This window comes from Stigmatopora argus, chromosome 2, assembly GCF_051989625.1.
Source record: "Stigmatopora argus isolate UIUO_Sarg chromosome 2, RoL_Sarg_1.0, whole genome shotgun sequence".
In the NCBI taxonomy this organism is placed as follows: Eukaryota; Metazoa; Chordata; class Actinopteri; order Syngnathiformes; family Syngnathidae; genus Stigmatopora; species Stigmatopora argus.
Window position 1 is genome coordinate 22,884,847 of NC_135388.1, and position 21,261 is coordinate 22,906,107.

At 42.2% G+C, this 21,261-nt stretch overlaps 1 protein-coding gene across 2 annotated transcripts in view; it reads right to left on the bottom strand.

Annotated features, from left to right (window-relative positions):
• The window catches only part of tmc3 (transmembrane channel like 3), a 107,870-nt gene that overhangs the window by 76,811 nt on the left and 9,798 nt on the right, over nt 1–21,261 (bottom strand). For both annotated transcript variants that reach the window (XM_077592968.1, XM_077592959.1), the window contains exons 2-3: nt 9,079–9,225; nt 7,967–8,042 (exon numbers count right to left, since the gene is read on the bottom strand). In XM_077592968.1, coding sequence (XP_077449094.1) covers nt 7,967–8,042; nt 9,079–9,225 — 223 coding nt within the window. The remainder of the gene's footprint in view (nt 1–7,966; nt 8,043–9,078; nt 9,226–21,261) is intronic.

Here is a 21,261-nt window from a genome sequence, read left to right on the forward strand (position 1 = left end):
GACGAACATTGATTTTTACTATAATTTGGACAACACCGGCGGCGGGCCGGATTAAAAATCCTAACGGGCCGTATATGGCCCGCGGGCCGAGGTTGAAAAACTTGTACACACACGATCCGGCGGGGCGAGCGTTCGAATCCCGTTTCGGCGAAACCTCCGTTCGGCCGAATGAACGTTCGGTGGAACGTCCATTCGGCGACCTGCCCGTCTGTCAAACGTCCGTCGGCGAAACGTCTTTAGGCGAATCATCCGAGTACCGATGATGTCGCTCACACTGGTACTCAGGGAGGTTGTCTTTCTGCTCAGACCAACAAAAAATTAGAGGGAACTTTGGTTCGGAGCTGAATGAACCAATCACGGTGAGGTATACGGCTCTGGAGGGCGGGACATCGGCCGGGCTGTCCAGTGCCTCGCTCACTCACTCATTCATTCCTCCAATCAGCTGGGCGGAGGAGAAGCCGTGAGGCCGATCACTCCGCTCGGCGCGCACACTCCTCCGCTGCTCTCAGCATAGAACTGAATGAGGCGCTATGATCCGTGATCCAGCCTGTGTCAGTGTCTGTAGCCATCTCCGCGATTGAAACGGAGAGCGAAAGTGCACATGCGCCACAAACCCGCGCGACTGAATGTGAAAGATCAACCTGAGACTCATTCCAAGTGGAAAAACATATTACAGAGCCCCAGAGATGTCTCTTTCAAAGCCTGCCGTGAAGAGAAAGGTCGGTGATGAGCACAGACAGTTTCAAGAAAAGTGGGGAGTGCAATATTTCTTTGTTGAACACAGGGGCACCCCGACGTGTCTCATTTACACTGAAAAAGTTGCGGTGCACAAGGAATACAATTTGAAACGTAATTGTACTACAAGACATGCTGAGGAGTACGAAAAATACCAGGGAGATGAGAGAGCCAACCAGGTTGCCAGTCTTAAGACACGTCTTCTGAGGCAACAGGATCTCTTCAAGAAGGCTACCAAAGACAGTAATGCAGCAGTCAAAGCTAGCTACGCCGTTTGTGAGTTGATTGATCCTGTGCCAAGTGATCCCAAATGGCTCATGGACTTGGCTTTTCTTGTTGATATCACACATGAGCTTAATGTACTGAACAAGAACCTACAAGGCCAGGGGCAACTTGTCAGTGCTGCCTATGACAACGTGAGAGCATTCTGCACTAAATTTTTGTTATGGAAAGCCCAGCTCTCTCAGACAAACCTTTGCCATTTCCCAGCATGCAAGGCTCTCGTGGATGCAGGCACACCATTCAGTGGTGAGAAGTATGTTGAGGCCATTTCGAAGCTACAGGAGGAATTTGATCACAGATTTGCAGACTTCAAGACACACAAAGCCACATTTCAAATTTTTGCGGACCCCTTCTCCTTTGATGTGCAAGATGCCCCTCCTGAGCTTCAAATGGAGCTCATTGACCTGCAGTGCAACTCTGCACTCAAAGCCAAGTTCAGGGAGGTGAGTGGAGAAGCAGACAAGCTTGGGCAATTTTTGAGAGAGTTGACCCCCAGCTTCCCTGAACTTTCCCGAAGGTTCAAGCGGACCATGTGCCTTTTTGGGAGCACATACTTGTGTGAGAAGCTCTTCTCCACCTTGAACTTCAATAAGTCCAAGTACAGGTCCAGACTTACTGATGAGCATCTTCAAGCTCTACTGAGGGTCTCCACTGCTTCCTCCCTCAAGCCAAATGTGACTATGTGAGAAGAAGCGCTGCCAGGTCTCTAGCAGCAAGGAGTAGGCAAGAGAAGCCGTGTTCAGAATATTTCATGTTCAATGTTCCGTTCAATGTTCCATTCAAGTTCAGAAAGTTAAAGGTTAAAGAGCTGTTAATACAGACATTTGAAACGGAATAAAAATAATTCATTTTCTCTACTTAGCCAGCCAGTGTATATCTACTGTATGCTCATTAGTATTATTTGGTTTTGTATTACTGATTGATTTATTTTTTATTCATCTTTAAGTTAATTTATTTAATTCATTATTTTTTGTTAAAAAATAAAGATATTTGATAACGTTGGAATGTTTTATCAGTGCTTTTCTTGTGGAAATCCTGATGCGGCCCAGTCTCACCCAGACTCGGCCTCTAGCGGCCCCCAGGTAAATTGAGTTCGAGACCCCTGGTTTAGGAGGATCTAGGCAAGGAAGATGATCAACTCCACATTACTGAGGGACTGTGCGGACCATCTTGAAAGAGGGATTCTCCATATTTAACCTCAGTCCCAGTCTACAGAAGGTCCCCACCTTGTGGACTTCCTGTGTGTGGCTCTAGTTTTTTATCTAGGTCTACAATGTCTTCTGTGTCTGTGCTTGCTACTGTCTTGCTACTGCAACCAAGGAAATTTCCTGAATACGGGATGAAATAAAGTTCTGATCTAATCTAATCTTTTGAAAACTCTGGGTACCAATTGTATAATCCACCCTTCCCTTTAGAGTTGGGACGTCTATGTAATAAAGGCCTCCAAATGTAATAAAAATCGACAAAGAAAAGAAAGAGCAGAATGCCGTTGGCGAATTGCTACAAGCGGTCCTCAACGTCCATCATCCTTGCGAGTGAAAATCCAAAAGAGTGTCTTTAATCTTTCTTTCTGCCTGCCTTTAATGATGTCTAATTCCCCGGCCTCCACCCTGACTTTCAGCTGTAGGAACCTATCGAGGGTTGTTTGCTTTTGTCTCCCTTCCAAATATTCCAAAAATGATGCACACAAACGTCCTCACAATAGGATAACGCACGACCACTTGCCAACGGGAAGTAGTATACTCCTCTCGTATTAGTGAGCAAGCTTCGCCACACGTACACCATTCTAACAGGGGGAAAAACACTGAAAAAAATGCAACACTCCACCCAGTGCTCGTAGAGACAGTTAAACGAGGGAGTTGCGGCGAGATGATGTTCGCATAAGCAGCCTCTCTGTATGGTCGTATATCAAAATTTCTCTCATATCTCATGGTAAATATTCGCTCGAAATTTTACTCGTATCTCAAATTGCTCGTATGTCAGGGCACTCGTATGTCAAGGTATTAGTGTAATCACAATGTCAAGGTTTTTATTTCATATTATTATACATTTGCCCGTAACGAAGAATAAGCTTGGCCTTGCTATTAGAGAACGCTTTGGTCACCCTTAGTTATGCGCACATTATTATTATTATCATACTTGCAATGAAGTATAAGCTTTGCTCCTGAAAGCCTTGTTTAGTATAAACAGAGAGGAGACAGGATGCCTCGGAGTACAGGGAACCTGCTCTGAGCATTGCACCTGCGGCATATGCCCTCCACCACGGCCAGGCTTCCTGACGCTTAGGTTTTGACTATTGTGGACTATTTTGGTCACATACATAAACACACTAGACAGTCTTTTTCAACAGGCTTGGGGTCAGTGCTAGGTCCCTGCTCTTCAGTCTTTACATAAATAATCTGCCAAGCTATTGTCCTTCACTTGTCTCCTGCCAAACGTACGCCGATGATGCTGTTCTATATGTCCATAAAAAAGATTTTTTTAAAAATACTGCACGAGAACTGAGAGATGCTATGACAAGTAAATTACAACTGGCTTGAAAAATACCAACTCTATTTAAACATATCTAAGACTGTATGTACTTCTCAAAAAGAGTGACAACTCAGGGATACCAACGTTTTTGTCCTAGGAAAAACCATCAATGTAGTGCAAGAATTCAAATACCTAGGAATCACTCTTGACACATAACTTCTATTTAAAGGACCAACAAAAAAAACGCTGAATAGAATTAAATGTGATTTGTTCAACTTAAGGTTCATTAGAAACGATTTAACTCGTGTGTCAGCAAAACTATATTATGACACTGATATCATATCACACATCTTACTGCCTAACAAGTTGATCATCGGCCTGGAAGACAACACTAAAACCAAGCTTGAGGACCATCTCCGGCCATGGAGGCAACAGAGAGAGGGACCCGGAGTACGGAGACAGGGAGTGGGCAAATTAACAGAATCAGTTCTTTGACAGATTCGACTCTGCCCCCACTTCCTGGCCCCCCAGACCGGAGGCACCTCTCTGCTCTCCTCTTCCTCTTTCTTCCGCTCTTCCATCCCCCACACATAACCACAGGGGACATCATACTCCTCCCCACTGCCCTCTCCATTACTGTTGATCAGGTGATAGGACAGCTTAAGAAGATCAAGGCAAGGAAGGCTACCGGTCCTGATGGCCTCAGCTCCAGACTACTGAGGGACTGTGCAGATCAGCTTGGAAGAGTGATTCTGCACATTTTCAACCTCAGTCTCAGTCTGCAGATGGCCCCCACCTTGTGGAAGACTTCCTGTGTGATTCCAGTTCCAAAGAATGTGAACACCAGGGAGTCCAACCACTTGAGACTGGTAGCATTAACCTCTCACCTGATCAAGACAATGGAGAGAAACATCCTGAACCACCTCAGCCCCCTGGTGAATACAGACCTGGACCCCCTGCAGTTTGCTTATCGTCCAGGCATTGGTGTAGAAAATGCAACCATCTGCCTAATGCAAAGGTCTGTCAAACCTGGAGATCACGGGAAGCACGGGGAGAGTCATGTTTTGTTTTGTTTTTTACCTCTGCAGTGCTTTTATTACCATTCAGCCTGTACTACTGAGGGGGGAAGAGGCTGGAGTAAAGCACCACCTGGCTGCATGGATCATCGACTTCCTCACAGACAGGCCCCAGTATGTGAGACTTCAGAGCTATATTTTTTATGTGGTAGTTTGTGGCATGGGGGCCCATCAGGGCACAGTGCTCTCCCCAATTCCTATTTGCCCTCTACACATTGAACTTCAGACACAACACAGACCCCTGCCAGCTCCATAAGTTCTCTGACAATACCACTATTGTTGGACGAGTGACGGACGGGAACGACCTGGAGTACAATGGAGTCATCACAGCCTTTGTTGACTGGTGTGGCAAAACCACCTCTACATCAACGCCAGTAAGACAAGGGTGATCGATTTCCAGAGGAAGCCCCAACAGACTACACAGGTGAACATCCAGGGAACAGACTTTGAAATTGTGGAGAATTTTAAGTACTTGGGTGTTCACCTCAACAACAAACTGACTGGTCCACAAACATAGATGCCCTGTACAAGAAGGCCAGGGTCGCCTCCACCTACTGATGAGACTACGGTCCTTTGGGGTGTGCAGGACACTGCTGAGGACCTTTTATGACACTGTGGCAGCATCTGAAGTATTATATGCAGTGGTCTGTTGGGGATGCGGGAGCACGGAGAGGGACAGGATCAGGCTGAACAAGCTTGTCATGAAGACTAGCTCTGTTCTGGACTGTCCTCTGGACTCTGTAGAGTTAGTGGGAGAAGAGGATGCTGGCCAAGATGATGTCCATCATGGACAGCACCTCCCACCCCCTGCATGAGTTTGTAGAGTCCTGAAATGAGTTTCCTCTGCAGGATGTCTGGACTCTCCCTCAGAGATAGGAGGGGCTCCAAGTAGAGCTGCTACTCCTCCGGATCGAGAGGAGCCAGATGAGTTGGCTCGGGCATCTGATCAGGATGCCCCCTGGACGCCTCCTCAGGGAGGTGTTCCAGGCACGTCCCACCGGGAGGAGCCAGCAGGGCCGACCTCGGACACACTGGGGAGATTATGTCTCCCAGCTAGCCCAGGAACGCCTAGGGGTCCTCCCTGAAGAGCTGGACGAAGTGGCTGGGGAGAGGGAAGTCTGGACTTCCCTGCTGAAGCTGCTGCCCCTGCATCCCGACTTTGGATAAGCGGATGAAGATGAGATGAGATCAGATGAGGTTGTACAGGTTCCAAAGGGCATAATTTCCCTGGGACAAAGAGAATTGGAGCATCTTCAGTGCACAGAAGGCATTCCCTGTTCAGCCCTGGGCGGCTGAAATGTGCTTTGTCATCCATCATCTCATCTAATTTCTGAACAGCTTCATCCCCATTAGGGTTGTGGGGGTGCTGGAGCCAATCCCAACTGTCTCCGGGCCAGAGGCGGGGGACACCCTGAATCAGTGGCCAGCCGATCGCAGGGCACAAGTAGACGGACAACCATGCACACTCAAAGCCATACCTAGGGTCAATTTATAGTGTCCAATCAGCCTACCATGCATTATTTTGGAATGTGGGAGGAAACCAGAGTACCCAGAGGAAACCCACGCGGGAACATGCAAACTCCACACAGATAGACATGACCTGGTTTATAACCCAGGACCCCAGAAATGTGAGGCCGACGCGCTAATCACTCGCGCCACCGGGCCGCGTCATCTATCATATTGATGTCTATTAGAATATTCGCGGATTCCAAAGGCATTGAACAGTTAATATCAACTAGGATGTAACTTGAGGTAGACGGTAACAATGAAATACAATTCCAAATGTGAACTCTGGTGGTAAAAATATGGTAAAAATGATGAATGATTTCAAAGATAAAATGATGATGGCATATTTTAATGTAATTTTGATGTGAACAATGCAAAACAAGAGTATTTTCTTTATTATATTATTACCTTGATTGTGTTATGCATGAAGTTTATGTGGGGCAGTGTGGATCAGCGGTAGAGTAGTCTTATCCCAACTAGAAGTTGCGGCTTCAATTGCCTGCCCTTGTGTCGCTGTCTAAGTATCCTTGAGCAAGATACTGAACCCTACATTGCTCATGATTGTGTGTCATCAGTAGGTGAGCGGCGATATAGTGTCAAAGCGCTTTGAATGCTGTGAAGGTGAAAAGGCACTATACAGACCCTCCCCTACTTACGAACATTCAACTTACGAACAACGGTACATACGAAAATGTCTGCAAATTGCGTTTAAGTCGAAAAATGTTCGTAAGTCCAATTTTGGATTTCGCGCCTTTTTCAGAGTAGTACTTCTTTCCGCCGCTAATACCGACGCCTGGCGCTGTGAGAGCTCAGCTCACCAAGCATCTACCTTCTTCTTCGTTGCAATGCGGAAGTGCGTGAATGTATCTCCAGTGTGCAAAGAACCTTTTTCATTTGTATCATTAAATATCTCATGCATCCATTATTGAATATGGTTGGTAAAAAGCTAAAGGCTTCTATTGAGGGAGTTGCAAGGAAGAGGCAAGCCATTTCATTTGAAACGAGCGGCAATAATAACGAAACTTGATGCGCGTGAGAGTGGTGAGCGTTGCACATATATGTACAACTTGAATCGTTCGACCGTCAGTACCATTTATAAACAGAAAGATCGAGCAGCAGGACCCAAATATTGAACGTTGTACAAAGTTTGCAAATCAATTGAATGATGCCATACAGTGCTACCGCATCATTTATGATGAAAAAAAGAAGAAAACAGTGCAATCGTCGTTAGATCGCTTCTTTCGGCCAGTTTCTAATACATAAATCTCTCTCTCTCTATACAGTACTGTACATATTCTCTCCATTTTATTAAATGTTTTTTTCAGTACAAACCATTGCGTGTTACTTATACAAGCCTTAAACATACAAATGCACTTATATCAACCTTCAATATACTTATATAGGCCTTAAACATAAATTATAATACAAAATATAGCACTGAATCAACTTACAAACAAATTCAACTTATGAACAATCGCTCGGAACCTAACTCGTTCGTAAGTAGGGGAGCGTCTGTACAGGTATAGGTCAATTTCCAATTGTAAAATAGGAAGTAAAAGACAACATAGAGCCACTCCCGTGTCTTCCGCTTGCTACTAGGACTCAGCACTGAAGAAAAAAACAATTTTAAAAAAAAGGTAGTTATAATAGGGGTGACCCTACTTCTCGATTTTTCGATTATCGCAGCCATGTCTGGTCTACATTAACCGCTATATTCAATGGATTACTGTACTTATATGGTGCAGCCGCACTGCCTGTCGTCCTGAGCAATATATTGGCATAATTATCTGGCTTTCTTTTTGACAGCTAATATGAAACATTTATTAATGATAACAAAACTTGACATGACTTCCATGTAAAAAATAACAACAACCATAATTATAGTCAATACATACATCAGCGCCTGCTGTTTGATAGCCTCTGGTTCTTGTCAGGCGTCCCTCATATTTGAGTACAATCTCTCTGGCACTTCTGTGAATAGAACAATAGTAAGCAGTAGGAAACTCAGCTGGTGGCACAGGTACCGTATTTTCTCGCATATAGGATGCCTCCGTGTATAAGCCGAGCTCTTAACATTGCATTAAAATCGTTGAATTTTACAATTTCTCGCGTATAAGCCGCACCCTGATTCACAATTTTCACCTCTATATATTTTTATTAGGGAGTACAAATGTGTTACTTTGAAGGGAAAATCTTAAGAAAAACCGTTGCATGAATTATTTCTGAGATACTGTATGAATCCAAAGAATCGTCTGTTGGATTGCACATTCCAAAAGGGTGTTGCGTGCACATGGACGAATCCAAACAGGAAGTCATTATGAAAGGGGGGATTAGCAACGATGTAAGTCTTGAGGGCATTTAAGCCATACCCTTGATTCAGTCATCATTTATTTGAGTTACAAGTACGGCTTATATGCGAGAAAATACGGTAGGCTAAATCACTATATATATATATATATATATATATATATATATATATATATATATATATATATATATACATATACGTAGAGAGAGAGAGAGAGATGGAGAGAGAGAGAGATGGAGAGATAGAGAGATAGAGAGATAGAGAGATAGAGAGATAGAGAGATAGAGAGATAGAGAGATAGAGAGATAGAGAGAGAGAGAGAGAGAGAGAGAGAGAGAGCGAGAGAGAGAGAGAGAGAGAGCGAGAGAGAGAGAGAGAGAGAGAGAGAGAGAGAGAGAGAGAGCGAGAGAGAGAATGTAATAAACCTATGCTATCTATGAGGGTTAATGATTCCTGTTGCTTTATAAGGAAATTTGTAGATTTTTTGGGGGGCACATTTAGTGGGTATTTAATAACAGACCACTGCATTATTCTGTCAGGCTCGAAACATCAACATTCTCCACAACAGTTTATTTTTAAATTATTCAGCATTGAATGAATTAAATAACCTTGCCTAGCATCAAACATGAACATAAAAAGATAAAAATGTGTTTGAATAAAAACACTTTCAAACATTTATTAACATCATATAAACAGTACCTCAAGACTTTGAGCTTGCGTCTTATTGGCCAGGGTCTTGTCCGAATATTGGCAATAATCTCCTTCTGGTACTGAATGTTCTGGAACATCTCCTCCGGGTCGTCACTATCCCCTCGTTCGTCGACATTGTCTTCTTCATTAGAGGATCTGCAGAATAAGATTCAATTATTCATTTATTTTTTATCTTGCTTGAGTAAAGTTACACAAAGAAATTCCCATATTCATAACCTATCAAGAACCCACCAAAGATTGGCCAGTATGTTCTGAAATCAGTTGGCCTTGACTAAACTTGTCTTGTTAATACAGATTTTGACACACTTCTTAGCAGGTCCAACCTGGCCATAAGAACATTCAAAGCATTTCTCTAGTGGCTGTGGTCTAAAGTGGTCTGGCCAATTTTCAAAAAATAAATTCTATATAAGTTTCCTTTAAGCCAGGGGTCACTAAACTACGGCCCGCGGGCTGGATACGGCCCGTCAGCACATTTGGCCCGGCCCTCTGAACAATACCAGAGACGCTATCGGATTTTTTTCCTATTTGGCTTTGAAGACTGGGATGTTTTAATCTTGTGTTTGGTCCATTGCACCCCCGCTGAGCCCACAAATCATCCCAGTGAAGCGGGGCTTCGCATTGCTTCTTTGGTGACACGCGCGAGGAGAGTGTTTCCCTTTGATGCACGCGGGCACGTCCACCGGTGCATGCGTGATGCATGCGCGCGCACAGTGTTACCGAGACATCTGGACGATCAGAGGTGAGGGCGGAGCCCTGGGACCATCGCGGACTATAAGCATATAAAAACTGTGCAACCTGTTTGAGAACTGTTCTTTTTGACCCAGAGCTGTGGAGGGGAGCAACTCTGAATTGGATTTATATATTAGGAATAAATATCTTCTATGAAGAACCCAGAGAGAGTTATTTAGTTATTATTTATTTCATTAATAGTGTTATTATTTGTTTCCTGACTTTTTTTCTGTGAAGAACCTGGAAAGGGTTATTTGGTTATGTGTGGCTTTCTGGAAAACAATATTTTTTTAAGATCCCCCCCTACGATCGTCACACTTTTTCTGTTACAAACTGACACCGGCCCCCCATCAGAGAAGGGAAAAGTTATGTGGCCCTCACAGGAAAAGGTTTGGGGACCCCTGCTTTAAGCCTTTCAAAAGCCTTTACAACATGAAGTAAAAATGTAAATATTATTAAAAGTATGTATATGCAAATTATTTATTGTGAGCGAATATTTAGTACCTGTCAGGATTTTATTTCATATTACTATACATTTGCGTGCAACCAAGAAAATGCTTGGCCTTACTATTAATCTTGCTTTGCTCATCAATATTAGTATCATATTTGCTTGCAAGGAAGTAAAGGCTTTGCTCCCGATAACCTTGGTTAGAATAAACAAAGACGGGCCAAAATGCCCTGGACTGCTGCCACCCCCTTCCTTAGAGTTTAGACGTCCATGTAATCAGGGCCCTTGAATGGAATAAAACAACAGAAAAAAGACGTGAAAGGTCAGAACTGAGTTGGGATGCTTTCTCAGTGGCCGATCTCTTTGCAAGTGTCTCTCTCAAATCTGAGAAGACTTGTCTTTGTCTCTTTATTTGTGTGTGAATTTGGGAATGTCCAATGGCGAACCTGACAGTATCTTTAAAAAAATTGTGTGAACATTAACAAAAATTATTTGATGTCATTAAATCATTATTTTAAAAGTAATGTAAAGACTGTGACTGACCCATCACATACAAAGCATGAACCACAGGGTGTGCTGTAAGGAGGGTGGTATGCCTTGTGATTCCTTCCATCCACAAATTAGGTCCAGAGAGTTTAAGCATGGATGAGTGCATATGCATCAATAGACTTTAATAGCTACATTTTCATTTCTTAATTTCATAATTTTAGTGAAATAATTGATATTTTCAGCCAAAGCAGAAGTGGGTTCAATCCCAGGTTTGGACCCTCCTGTGTGGAGTTTGTATTTTTTTCCCCGGCCTTCTCGGGGTACTCCGATTTCCTCATGCTCTGTGTATCTATATTAGCCTACTATCAAAATGGCTAAGTTGGCTACAAACACATCATGAGCATTCCTGATGAAATGTTTATTTTCCTTGCAGTGCATTCTGTAGAGAACAATGCACCACTGCTTTGTTGTACGATGCTGGTTGAAGCCTCTAAATTGCCCCTCGTATGTGAGTGTGGATGGTTGTCCATCTCCCTGTGCCCTGCGATTGGCTGGCCACCAGTTCAGGGTGTCCTCCGCGGTACTCGGACGATTCGCCAAAAGACGTTTGGTCGACGGACGTTTGGGCGACGGATAGTTCGCCAAACGGACGTTTGGGCGACCGGACAGTTCGCCGAACGGACGTTTGGGCGACTGGACAGTTCCCTGAACGGACGTTTGGATTACCGGACAGTTCGCCGAACGGACGTTTGGGCGACCGGACAGTTCGCCTAACGGACGTTTCACCGCCGCGGAATTTGCGCACTCGCCCCGCCCCCGGATCATGTGTTGTTGGAATTATTTTATATAAGTTATCCTGATTCTGGTATGACTGTCGAAATGTTAGTTAATAGAATGAGAGTGTCTTGGGCCCTGGAAAGTTTCACCTTATTCAACAAAGAGGAACTACCCAGGAGGGCCGACGCCTGTTTGAACTATTGTGTGAGGGTTGCAGGGTATCGGGAAGGAGACTGTAAAGATGTTATCTCGAAGGGGCATATGGTCATGATCAAAGAACCTTTTGTAACTGGGAGAGAACTATCTCTCCTGTGATCAGCTTGAAACTTCCTGTAACTTGGACACTCCCAAAACACAATAAGAAACTTGGCGAGGGGAGATTTTCTTCAGAGTGTGTCGACGGGCTGAGACGCAACCGGTCCGAGACCCTCTCATTTTTTAAATAAAATAACCTCAATTCTTTGTGTTCCTACTTTTTTCAGATTGGTGATACAAATGTCTGGTGTTTAAACCCAACATGTGTGTACATGTTTTTCAGCCTCGGCCCGCGGGCCATATGCGGCCCGTTAGGATTTTTAATCCGGCCCGCCGCCGGCGTTGTCCAAATTATAGTAAAAATCAATGACCTCATTCATTTCCCTTACCGCTCATCACTCTCAATTTAAAGACTGCTCTCTTTGACCTCATTCATTTCCCTTACCGCACATCACTCTCAATTTAAAGACTGCTGTCTTTCGTTGAATAATAATATGTTCTTAATGTTGAAAGTACATTTGAAAATAAATTTTCACCTTCAATAAAAAATAGTCAATAATACATCTACCCACACATGTGACACAATTTCTGGGTAAAAACACCAGCCAGAACCGACATGGCCCGGTTGCAATACTACCACTCTTTGTAAATAAAGTACCCATGTTGATGACACTATTTCTGGGTAAACAGAACCCCAGAACCTTCCTGGACCAATATTTTTACACAAATTAGTCAATAATACATCTACCCACACATGGGACACAATTCCCAGGTAAAACTACCAACCAGAACCGACATGGACAGGTTCTAATACTACCACTATTTGTAACGAAAATACCCGTTTTTGACACTATTCCTGTTTAAACATAAACCCAGAAACTCCCTGGACCACTAATTTTACGTAAAATAGTCTATAATACATCTACCCACACGAGACACTATTTCTGGGTAAAATACCCCTCCAGAACCGAAGAGGCCCGGTTATAATACACCCACCCACTCTTCTCTAATAAATCTTCCCGTATTTGAGACACCTTTCCCGGGTAAACATCAACCCTTTTTACACACAAACTTCCCTTAGACACCCACCCGTATTTTAGGCACTTTTCCCGTGTAAAATGACCCACCAGAACCAAGCGGGCCTGCTTTTTATACACACCCGTACGCACTCGACACTGTTTTGAATCGGCAGAACTCTTCCATCTGGTGGACAAATTTATTCATTGCAATTGGGGGTACTCGGCCGTTTGGTCGCCGGACTTTTGGTCGCCGGACGTTTGGTCGCCCGGAAGGTTATTGATAATTACCATTTAAAATTGTTGCTCAAATTCCCCAAATACAAACTGTGAATTATTATTTAGTCATACTTAATGCCCTATTAATTATTAGGCTAAAGAAAAGCTCAAAAATTCCCGTACTTTTATTGTGTTTTGTTGGATAACTTGTTAAGATCCTGACTGACGTCCCTTCCTAAGGGGACAACTCATGTACATACAAACTCTTATACACTCAGTGAAACTGCTCAAGGCCATTGTTGGCTTTTATTGATGCATAGACCGTGTTGTTTTAACTTGTTTTGTCGCCGGACTTTTGGTCGCCGGATGTTTGGTCACCGGTTGTTTGGGTCCGGGCGACTAAACGTCCGCGACCAAACGTCCGGCAACCAAAAGTCTTTTCGGCTGGATTTAAACCCATTTTTGTGCATTTTTGGCCTTTTCGCGAATGGACGTATATGGACGCATTTCCCTTCATCGCTGCATTTTACCGGGGAAATCACTCCCCTGGGCTCGGTTCTAGTGTCCAAAGAGCTCCAGTATTTGTATTTAATCATTAAATGCGGTTTTAGGCTGGATTTTACCCCATTGCTGTCTTTTCATGGGGAAAACTCATCCTTCAGCTCGGTTCTGCTACATCTGCCCGCCCAAGAGTGCTTATTCCCGGGCTGCCATTGACGGTAGACTAATAACAGAAATAGCATCTGCACCTCAGTCAACATGAATCGGACGTCTACCGCAGTCAATGGCACCTTATTGATAATGTGTTTAAGGGGTAGGCAAACTTTTTGACTTGCGGGCCAGAATGGATACTAAAATTTGACAGCATTTGGACACGTAATTTATCAAAGCTGGGGATTGAAATATAAGAAAAAAGACATATATTACAGTAATATCTAAAAGCATTTCAAAAGACTGTAATGTATTACCAAAAAGTACATGCATTCCTTATCCGTTATTTTATTTTGAAAATATTGTCGCGGATGCATTGATTCTCGCTTTAGAAGCTCACTTCTCCAAATACTGGGCTCTCATTGGCTGTCTCACAACAACCCTCCATTTTCTTTAACACATTGTCTGCTTCAACTTATTTATGCTTGGGGAAGCTGTGGCCGAGTGCCACGACCTGAATCGCAGGCTTCGGTGGGCGAAATTGTTTCGCGGGGGCAGGCGATGGGCCGTATGGTCAGTAATAAGGACGTTGACGAGTTAGTTGGTCGATGTGCACCAAAACAGAGCTTGAGTAAATGCAACACTCAGCAATACACAAGGAATTCAACGAGAAGGCAGCCGAGGAGGAAACAGCCACCATTGCGACAGCACAAATCAGAAAAAAACGGGGGAGAAACGAACTTTCTGACTTCGTGGAAAAAACATGCTGAAAAAGTGTTTACGAGCCGTGCCCATTTTGATGACATTTGTCTAGTGCATTTTAGAAACATTATTAAGTGTCGTCAAAGGCAATCGTCTTTGTATATGTTTTTTTTCCAAATGTTCGTCAACCAGCACTGCAGAAGCAGGTAAGAACCAGTAGTGTCTTATAAAAAGGGTGTAAAATTACATTTCAAAGAAATCATAAAACGTTAGTGCTTGTTGTTGATTAAAGTTGTTGTTTGAATTCTTAAAGCTCTGTTTATTAAATGTGTGTTCATGTTTGTTTGCTATCTCTATGTTGCATCCCGGTAGCTTTCTCTTGTTCCCATGCGTTTTAACACAGGTTTGTATATATCCTTGTTATTCATTTTGTGACATTAATAAATAATTTTATGATAATTCTCTAATTTTTGCGTGTTTCTCACATCTTTCTTACAAAATTGGGACATGTTGACCAATTTTAAAGGGTTTAGTTGGTAGTTGTGCGAGGACCGTGGAATGAATTAGAGAATTTACATATAAAATACACCTCTACTTAAGAAATTTTCAAGTTACGAAAAAAGTTCCGGAACCAATTAATTTCATAAGTAGAGGTATGACTGTATTTAAAAACAAGCTACTATAAATACTGTACTCACAGTGAAAATAGTTCCCCTCCGCTTGATATAAATAGATAAAAAAACAGGTAAATGGGAGTTCAAGTCCTTTGTCTTCTTGTGGCCATGGGTCCATTGTCCGCAATATTCGTGGGATTCATTTCAGCTCCGATAATTGGCATCACGGACACAGAGCCAGAGTAAAGGCATTGAGGCTGATGGCTGCTTGTACACCGTATTGCAAATCTTAAGCCGTAAAAGGTAAGATTTCTTACCATTTGATTGGCCATACGGTGTATGTGTGAATGGCTGGCGTCAGTGCTATAGTTCTAATTACAATAATTATAATTATAGCTTTCCAGTCGAAAAGAACCTGTGTTGAATTTGATTTAATTGAATTAAGAGCAAAATAGGAGGGTGCTTCTCTCACACTGAGACAAAAAAATCTCCTTGTGTTTCAATAAAAGACTCGAGTTCAGCTGTTATTCAGCTGATTGGAATTTAATTGGAATAAAGGAAAATAGTTTAAGGGCCATGTGCCCAGCAGCCGTCTCCCAGAGTTGTTCTGTCTCAAGGAAAAAACATGAGTGCTTTTGGTCCGGAAGCTAATGTTAAATTTTGAGATGAAGCCATCAACTATAATTTAATTGTAGCGTCTGCTTGAACGTTACTTCAGGTATAACGTGTCGGTGAAATTGTTGGCACGACCTCTGAAAACGTGTCAAAGAGGAAACACTATAAATCCTGTCTGTGCCTAATAAATATCCTGGGTTCGAGTCAATACTTCATTTGGACCCGCTTATTAGGGTTTAAGACAGTTTGTGCTTAAGGACATCAGGCATGCAGTCGCTATGAGAATGGACTAACTAATTCTGTGTGTATTAATGTACAGACGCTCCCCTACTTACGAACGCAATTGGTTCCGAGCGATTGTTCATAAGTTGAATTTGTTTGTAAGTTGATTCAGTGCTATATTTTGTATTATAATTTATGTTTAAGGCCGATATAAGTATATTGAAGGTTTATACAAGTGCATTTGTATGTTTAAGGCTTGTATAAGTAACACGCATTGGTTTGTACTGAAAAAAAAACATTTAATAAAATTGAGAGAATATGTACAGTACTGTAGAGAGAGAGATTTATGTATTAGAAACTGGCCAAAAGAAGCGACCTAATGACGATTGCACAGTTTTCTTCTTTTTTTCATCATAAATGATGAGGTAGCACTGTATGGCATCATTCAATTGCTTTGCAAACTTTGTGCAACGTTCAATATTTGGGTCCTGCTGCTCGATCTTTCTGTTTATAAATGGTACTGAATGTGCAACGCTCACCACTCTCACGCGCATCAAGCTTCGTTATTATTGCCACTCGTTTCAAATGAAATGGCTTGCCTCTTCCTTGCAACTACCTCAATAGAAGGCTTTAGCTTTTTACCAACCATATTCAATATTGGATGCATGAGATATTTAATGATACAAATGAAAAAGGTTCTTTGCACACTGGAGATACATTCACGCACTTCCGCATTGCAACGAAGAAGAAGGTAGATGCTGGGTGAGCTGAGCTCTCACAGCGCCAGGCGTCGGTATTAGCGGCGGAAAGAAGTACTACTCCGAAAAAGGGGCGAAATACAAAATTGGACTTGCGAACATTTTTGGACTTAAACGCAATTTGCAGACATGTTCGTATGTACCGTTGTTCGTAAGTTGAATGTTCGTAAGTAGGGGAGCGTCTGTATTCTAAAATTAAAATACGTTAGGCAGCAGTGTGTGCGAGATTCTGTGTGGGTGCGTAGCCCTGTGAAGGGGGATTTGGCCCCCTCCCTACCAGGTGTTTCTTTGCCAGGATGACAGGCAAAGAAGAATTAAAGCATTAAACATAACAAAGCCCGCCTTAAAAACATATGATATGCTTAGGACTGTTTGGAAAATAAAAAGTGTTAAAAGTGATAAAAATGTATTATTAAAACTCTTTGTGGAAAACTTGGTTGTTTGATTGGTCACTTCTGGAACAGTATACACAAATTTTAGGCTGGTTAGTTTGCACCCAATGATACAGTAATACCTTGACATACGGGTGTCCCAACATACAAGAAATTTCAGATATGAGGAAAATTCAGTGCAAATCTTTCCCTTGAGATATGAGAAACATTTGAGATACGAGCACGCAAGAGGCTGCTTCTGAGAACAGCAACGCACTGTCTTTCTTGCTGCATCTCCCTCGAGTAAAGATATCTACGAGCACTGGGCCATACAGGTTGCATTTTTTACTCGGGATAGCGTGACCGAGTCGACAATCTGCGAAAAAGCCAGCAGAATCTACATGGACTTGAAAGCAAAGCAAACATCTGAAAATGACACCAGGGAAATCCTTCAAAGCGAGTCGTGGCTGGTTCGATAATTTAAAAAAAGGAACTGGACGAAACGAACACTCAATTCTGAGGCATAGAGAATCAGGAAGTTCCGACTCGAAAAACACAGAGGAATATATTAATATCCTTGCCTCGGTTATCACACAAGAAGTTTTAAATTTAGTCTTACATAAAATTAAAAATTATTTTTAAGTGTAAGTGTATAGTAATCGAAGTTCATGTAAGTTAAATTTTAAGTTTAAGTTATGTTATGAGCGCGTTGCATTCCGCCAAGTCTCTCTCTTGCACTCCGCGGTAAATCTGTACCGAGTAATGTTACATTTTAGTATTGAAGATCATAACTGCTAGAGAGGTATTTGTTACTTTGTGAGTAGGTGGTGAATTTGAACAAACAAAAATATGTTTTTCCATTGCAATATCCTATTTTTGCTGTTTTTCATAGGGTGGAAACGGATTAATTTGAATTTAGTTATTTTCTATGGGAAAATTGATTTGAGATATGAGTAAATTGACGTACAAGCTCGAAACGCATTAAGTTCGTATCTCAAGGTATTACTGTAAAAGAATTTGAGTAAAAGGCGCTTGATGGTCAATTGTATTGCAGTTTGGCTAAGGAATGCTGAATTACGTGCAGTGGTGTTTTCTGTGTGCGTGCGGCTCTTAATTATAAGGGATTACTTTTTCTTGGGTTTATGAGCGAAAACTGGATTAAAAATTCCTTTTGAGAAGGCAACTGAAAGTGTGAGTATTTTGCGTGCGTAGAGTTGAGATAAGGCTTGGGGTGCAGTTGTTTAGAGTGGAGTTAGAATCTCTGTAATCGTTGTGTGCTGTTTCCCTTCCGGGAGCAAACTAACTATTGGGTGGGGCAACTAGGAGAGTAGATCAGGGGTCGTACGAAGCACCTCTCCCTCACAGAAGCACCAGGCTAAAGTGAGGAGTGTGTGTTTTTATTTTGTGTGACTATTGCATTATTTTTTAATTGTATTGCTCGCTTAAGGAGAATTTAGTTGTTGATAAAGATTAACCCTGTGAATATACACCATAAACTTACTAAAGCCTTTGAATTGAAATCATTTTGTCTCAAAAGTTCAGCTTGATATAAGCAGAATTTTAATTTTAATCCACTAACATTAAACGAAACGAGTTGATTTTTTTAAAGATAGCTGCGCGACATTGGATTGGATTGGATAACTTTATTCATCCCGTATTCGGGAAATTTCGTTGTCACAGTAGCAAGAGGGTGAGGATGCAGAAATAGGAAAGGCATTTTAGATATAAATAGATAGGTAATAAGTAAGTTAATAAATAAATACCGTATTTTCACGACTATATGGCGCATCGTATTTTTAGCCGCAGTGTCAGCAACGAGTGCTATTTCTGTATTTTAAACACACAAAGGACGCACCGTTTTTTAGACGCATATATGTTATATATTATATATGAATATCTAACTGCATTAGCGCTGGCTACCGGAAGCAGCCCCAGACTCTTTTTCCGGTTTCCGGTGCGCAGTGACTGCTGGGATATATAGTCCTTGCACGCTACACCCACACGCTAAAAACACGTTTTTAAAAAGGCACCAGAAGCAAAACTGAGTTCGGTTGTACTTTACTTAGCCATTTTACAACTTGCTCACGTCATCATCACCCAAAAATCCATCAAAGTCCTCATTTTCTGTGTCTGAATTGAACAATTGTCCAAATTAGTCATCGAAAACGCTGTAACTAGCGTCACTTTTCCAACGGTGCTTTCCATGCTTTGTCAAGCTGTATTGATGTCGATGAACACAGGCCACAATCCATTCGTAAATAGTAGCTAGCTGGTAGCTAGCGTAACTTTTCCAACGGCAAGCTGTATTGATGTCGATGTATACAGGCCACAATCCATTCGTAAATAGTAGCTAGCTGGTAGCTAGCGTAACTTTTCCAACGGCAGGCTGTATTGATGTCGATGTATACAGGCCACAATCCATTCGTAAATAGTAGCTAGCTGGTAGCTAGCGTAACTTTTCCAACGGCAAGCTGTATTGATGTCGATGTATACAGGCCACAATCCATTCGTAAATAGTAGCTAGCGTAACTTTTCCAACGGCAGGCTGTATTGATGTCGATGTATACAGGCCACAATCCATTCGTAAATAGTAGCTAGCGTAACTTTTCCAACGGCAAGCTGTATTGATGTCGATGTATACAGGCCACAATCCATTCGTAAATAGTAGCTAGCTGGTAGCTAACGTCACTTTTCCAATGGCAAGCTGTATTGATGTCGATGTATACAGGCCACAATCCATTCGTAAATAGTAGCTAGCTGGTAGCTAGCGTAACTTTTCCAACAGCAAGCTGTATTGATGTCGATGTATACAGGCCATAATCCATTCGTAAATAGTAGCTAGCTGGTAGCTAGCGTAACTTTTCCAACGGTGCTTTCCATGCTTTGTCAAGCTGTATTGATGACGATATATACAGGCCACAATCCATTCGTAAATAGTAGCTAGCTGGTAGCTAGCGTAACTTTTCCAACGGCAGGCTGTATTGATGTCGATGTATACAGGCCACAATCCATTCGTAAATAGTAGCTAGCTGGTAGCTAGCGTAACTTTTCCAACGGCAAGCTGTATTGATGTCGATGTATACAGGCCACAATCCATTCGTAAATAGTAGCTAGCGTAACTTTTCCAACGGCAGGCTGTATTGATGTCGATGTATACAGGCCACAATCCATTCGTAAATAGTAGCTAGCGTAACTTTTCCAACGGCAAGCTGTATTGATGTCGATGTATACAGGCCACAATCCATTCGTAAATAGTAGCTAGCTGGTAGCTAACGTAACTTTTCCAATGGCAAGCTGTATTGATGTCGATGTATACAGGCCACAATCCATTCGTAAATAGTAGCTAGCTGGTAGCTAGCGTAACTTTTCCAACAGCAAGCTGTATTGATGTCGATGTATACAGGCCATAATCCATTCGTAAATAGTAGCTAGCTGGTAGCTAGCGTAACTTTTCCAACGGTGCTTTCCATGCTTTGTCAAGCTGTATTGATGACGATATATACAGGCCACAATCCATTCACAAATAGTAGCTAGGTGGTAGCTAGCGTAACTTTTCCAACGGCAAGCTGTATTGATGTCGATGTATACAGGCCACAATCCATTGGGTGTATTGACAAAAGAACTACTACATATCCCAGCAGTCACTGCGCAGTACTTTGTCTATGGGAAAATAGTAGAGTCGGTGTACCCTATCAACTGATTCATTTTATTTTATCGTGATAACAATTTTAGTATTAGTCCATATATAAAGCGCACTGGATTATTACTAGGCGCCCTGTCTATTTTGGAGAAAATTTAAGACTTTTATGTGCGGCTTATAGTCGTGAAAATACGGTACATGAGTAAATATATAAATAAATAAGCGTGTTGCTGAAATATATATATATATATATATATATATATATATATATATATATATATATATATATATATATATACATACATACATACATATGCACATATGTGTACATACACACATATACATACATACACACATATATACATACATACACATAGATGTATGTGCATGCATACGGTAGGTCTTAACACAGCCATTTTTTGTTAAAGAGCCTGACAGCTGATGGGAGGAAGGATCTGCGGAAGCGCTCCTTCCTGCAATGAGGGTGCCGCAGTCTATTGCTAAAAGAGCTTCGGAGGGACTCCACAGACTCATGCAGGGGGTGGGAGGTGCTGTTCATGATGGACATCATCCTGGTCAGCATCCACCGCTCTCCCACTTCCTCCAGAGTCCAAAGGACAGCCCAGAACACAGCTGGCCCTCCTGACCAGCTTATTCAGCCTGTT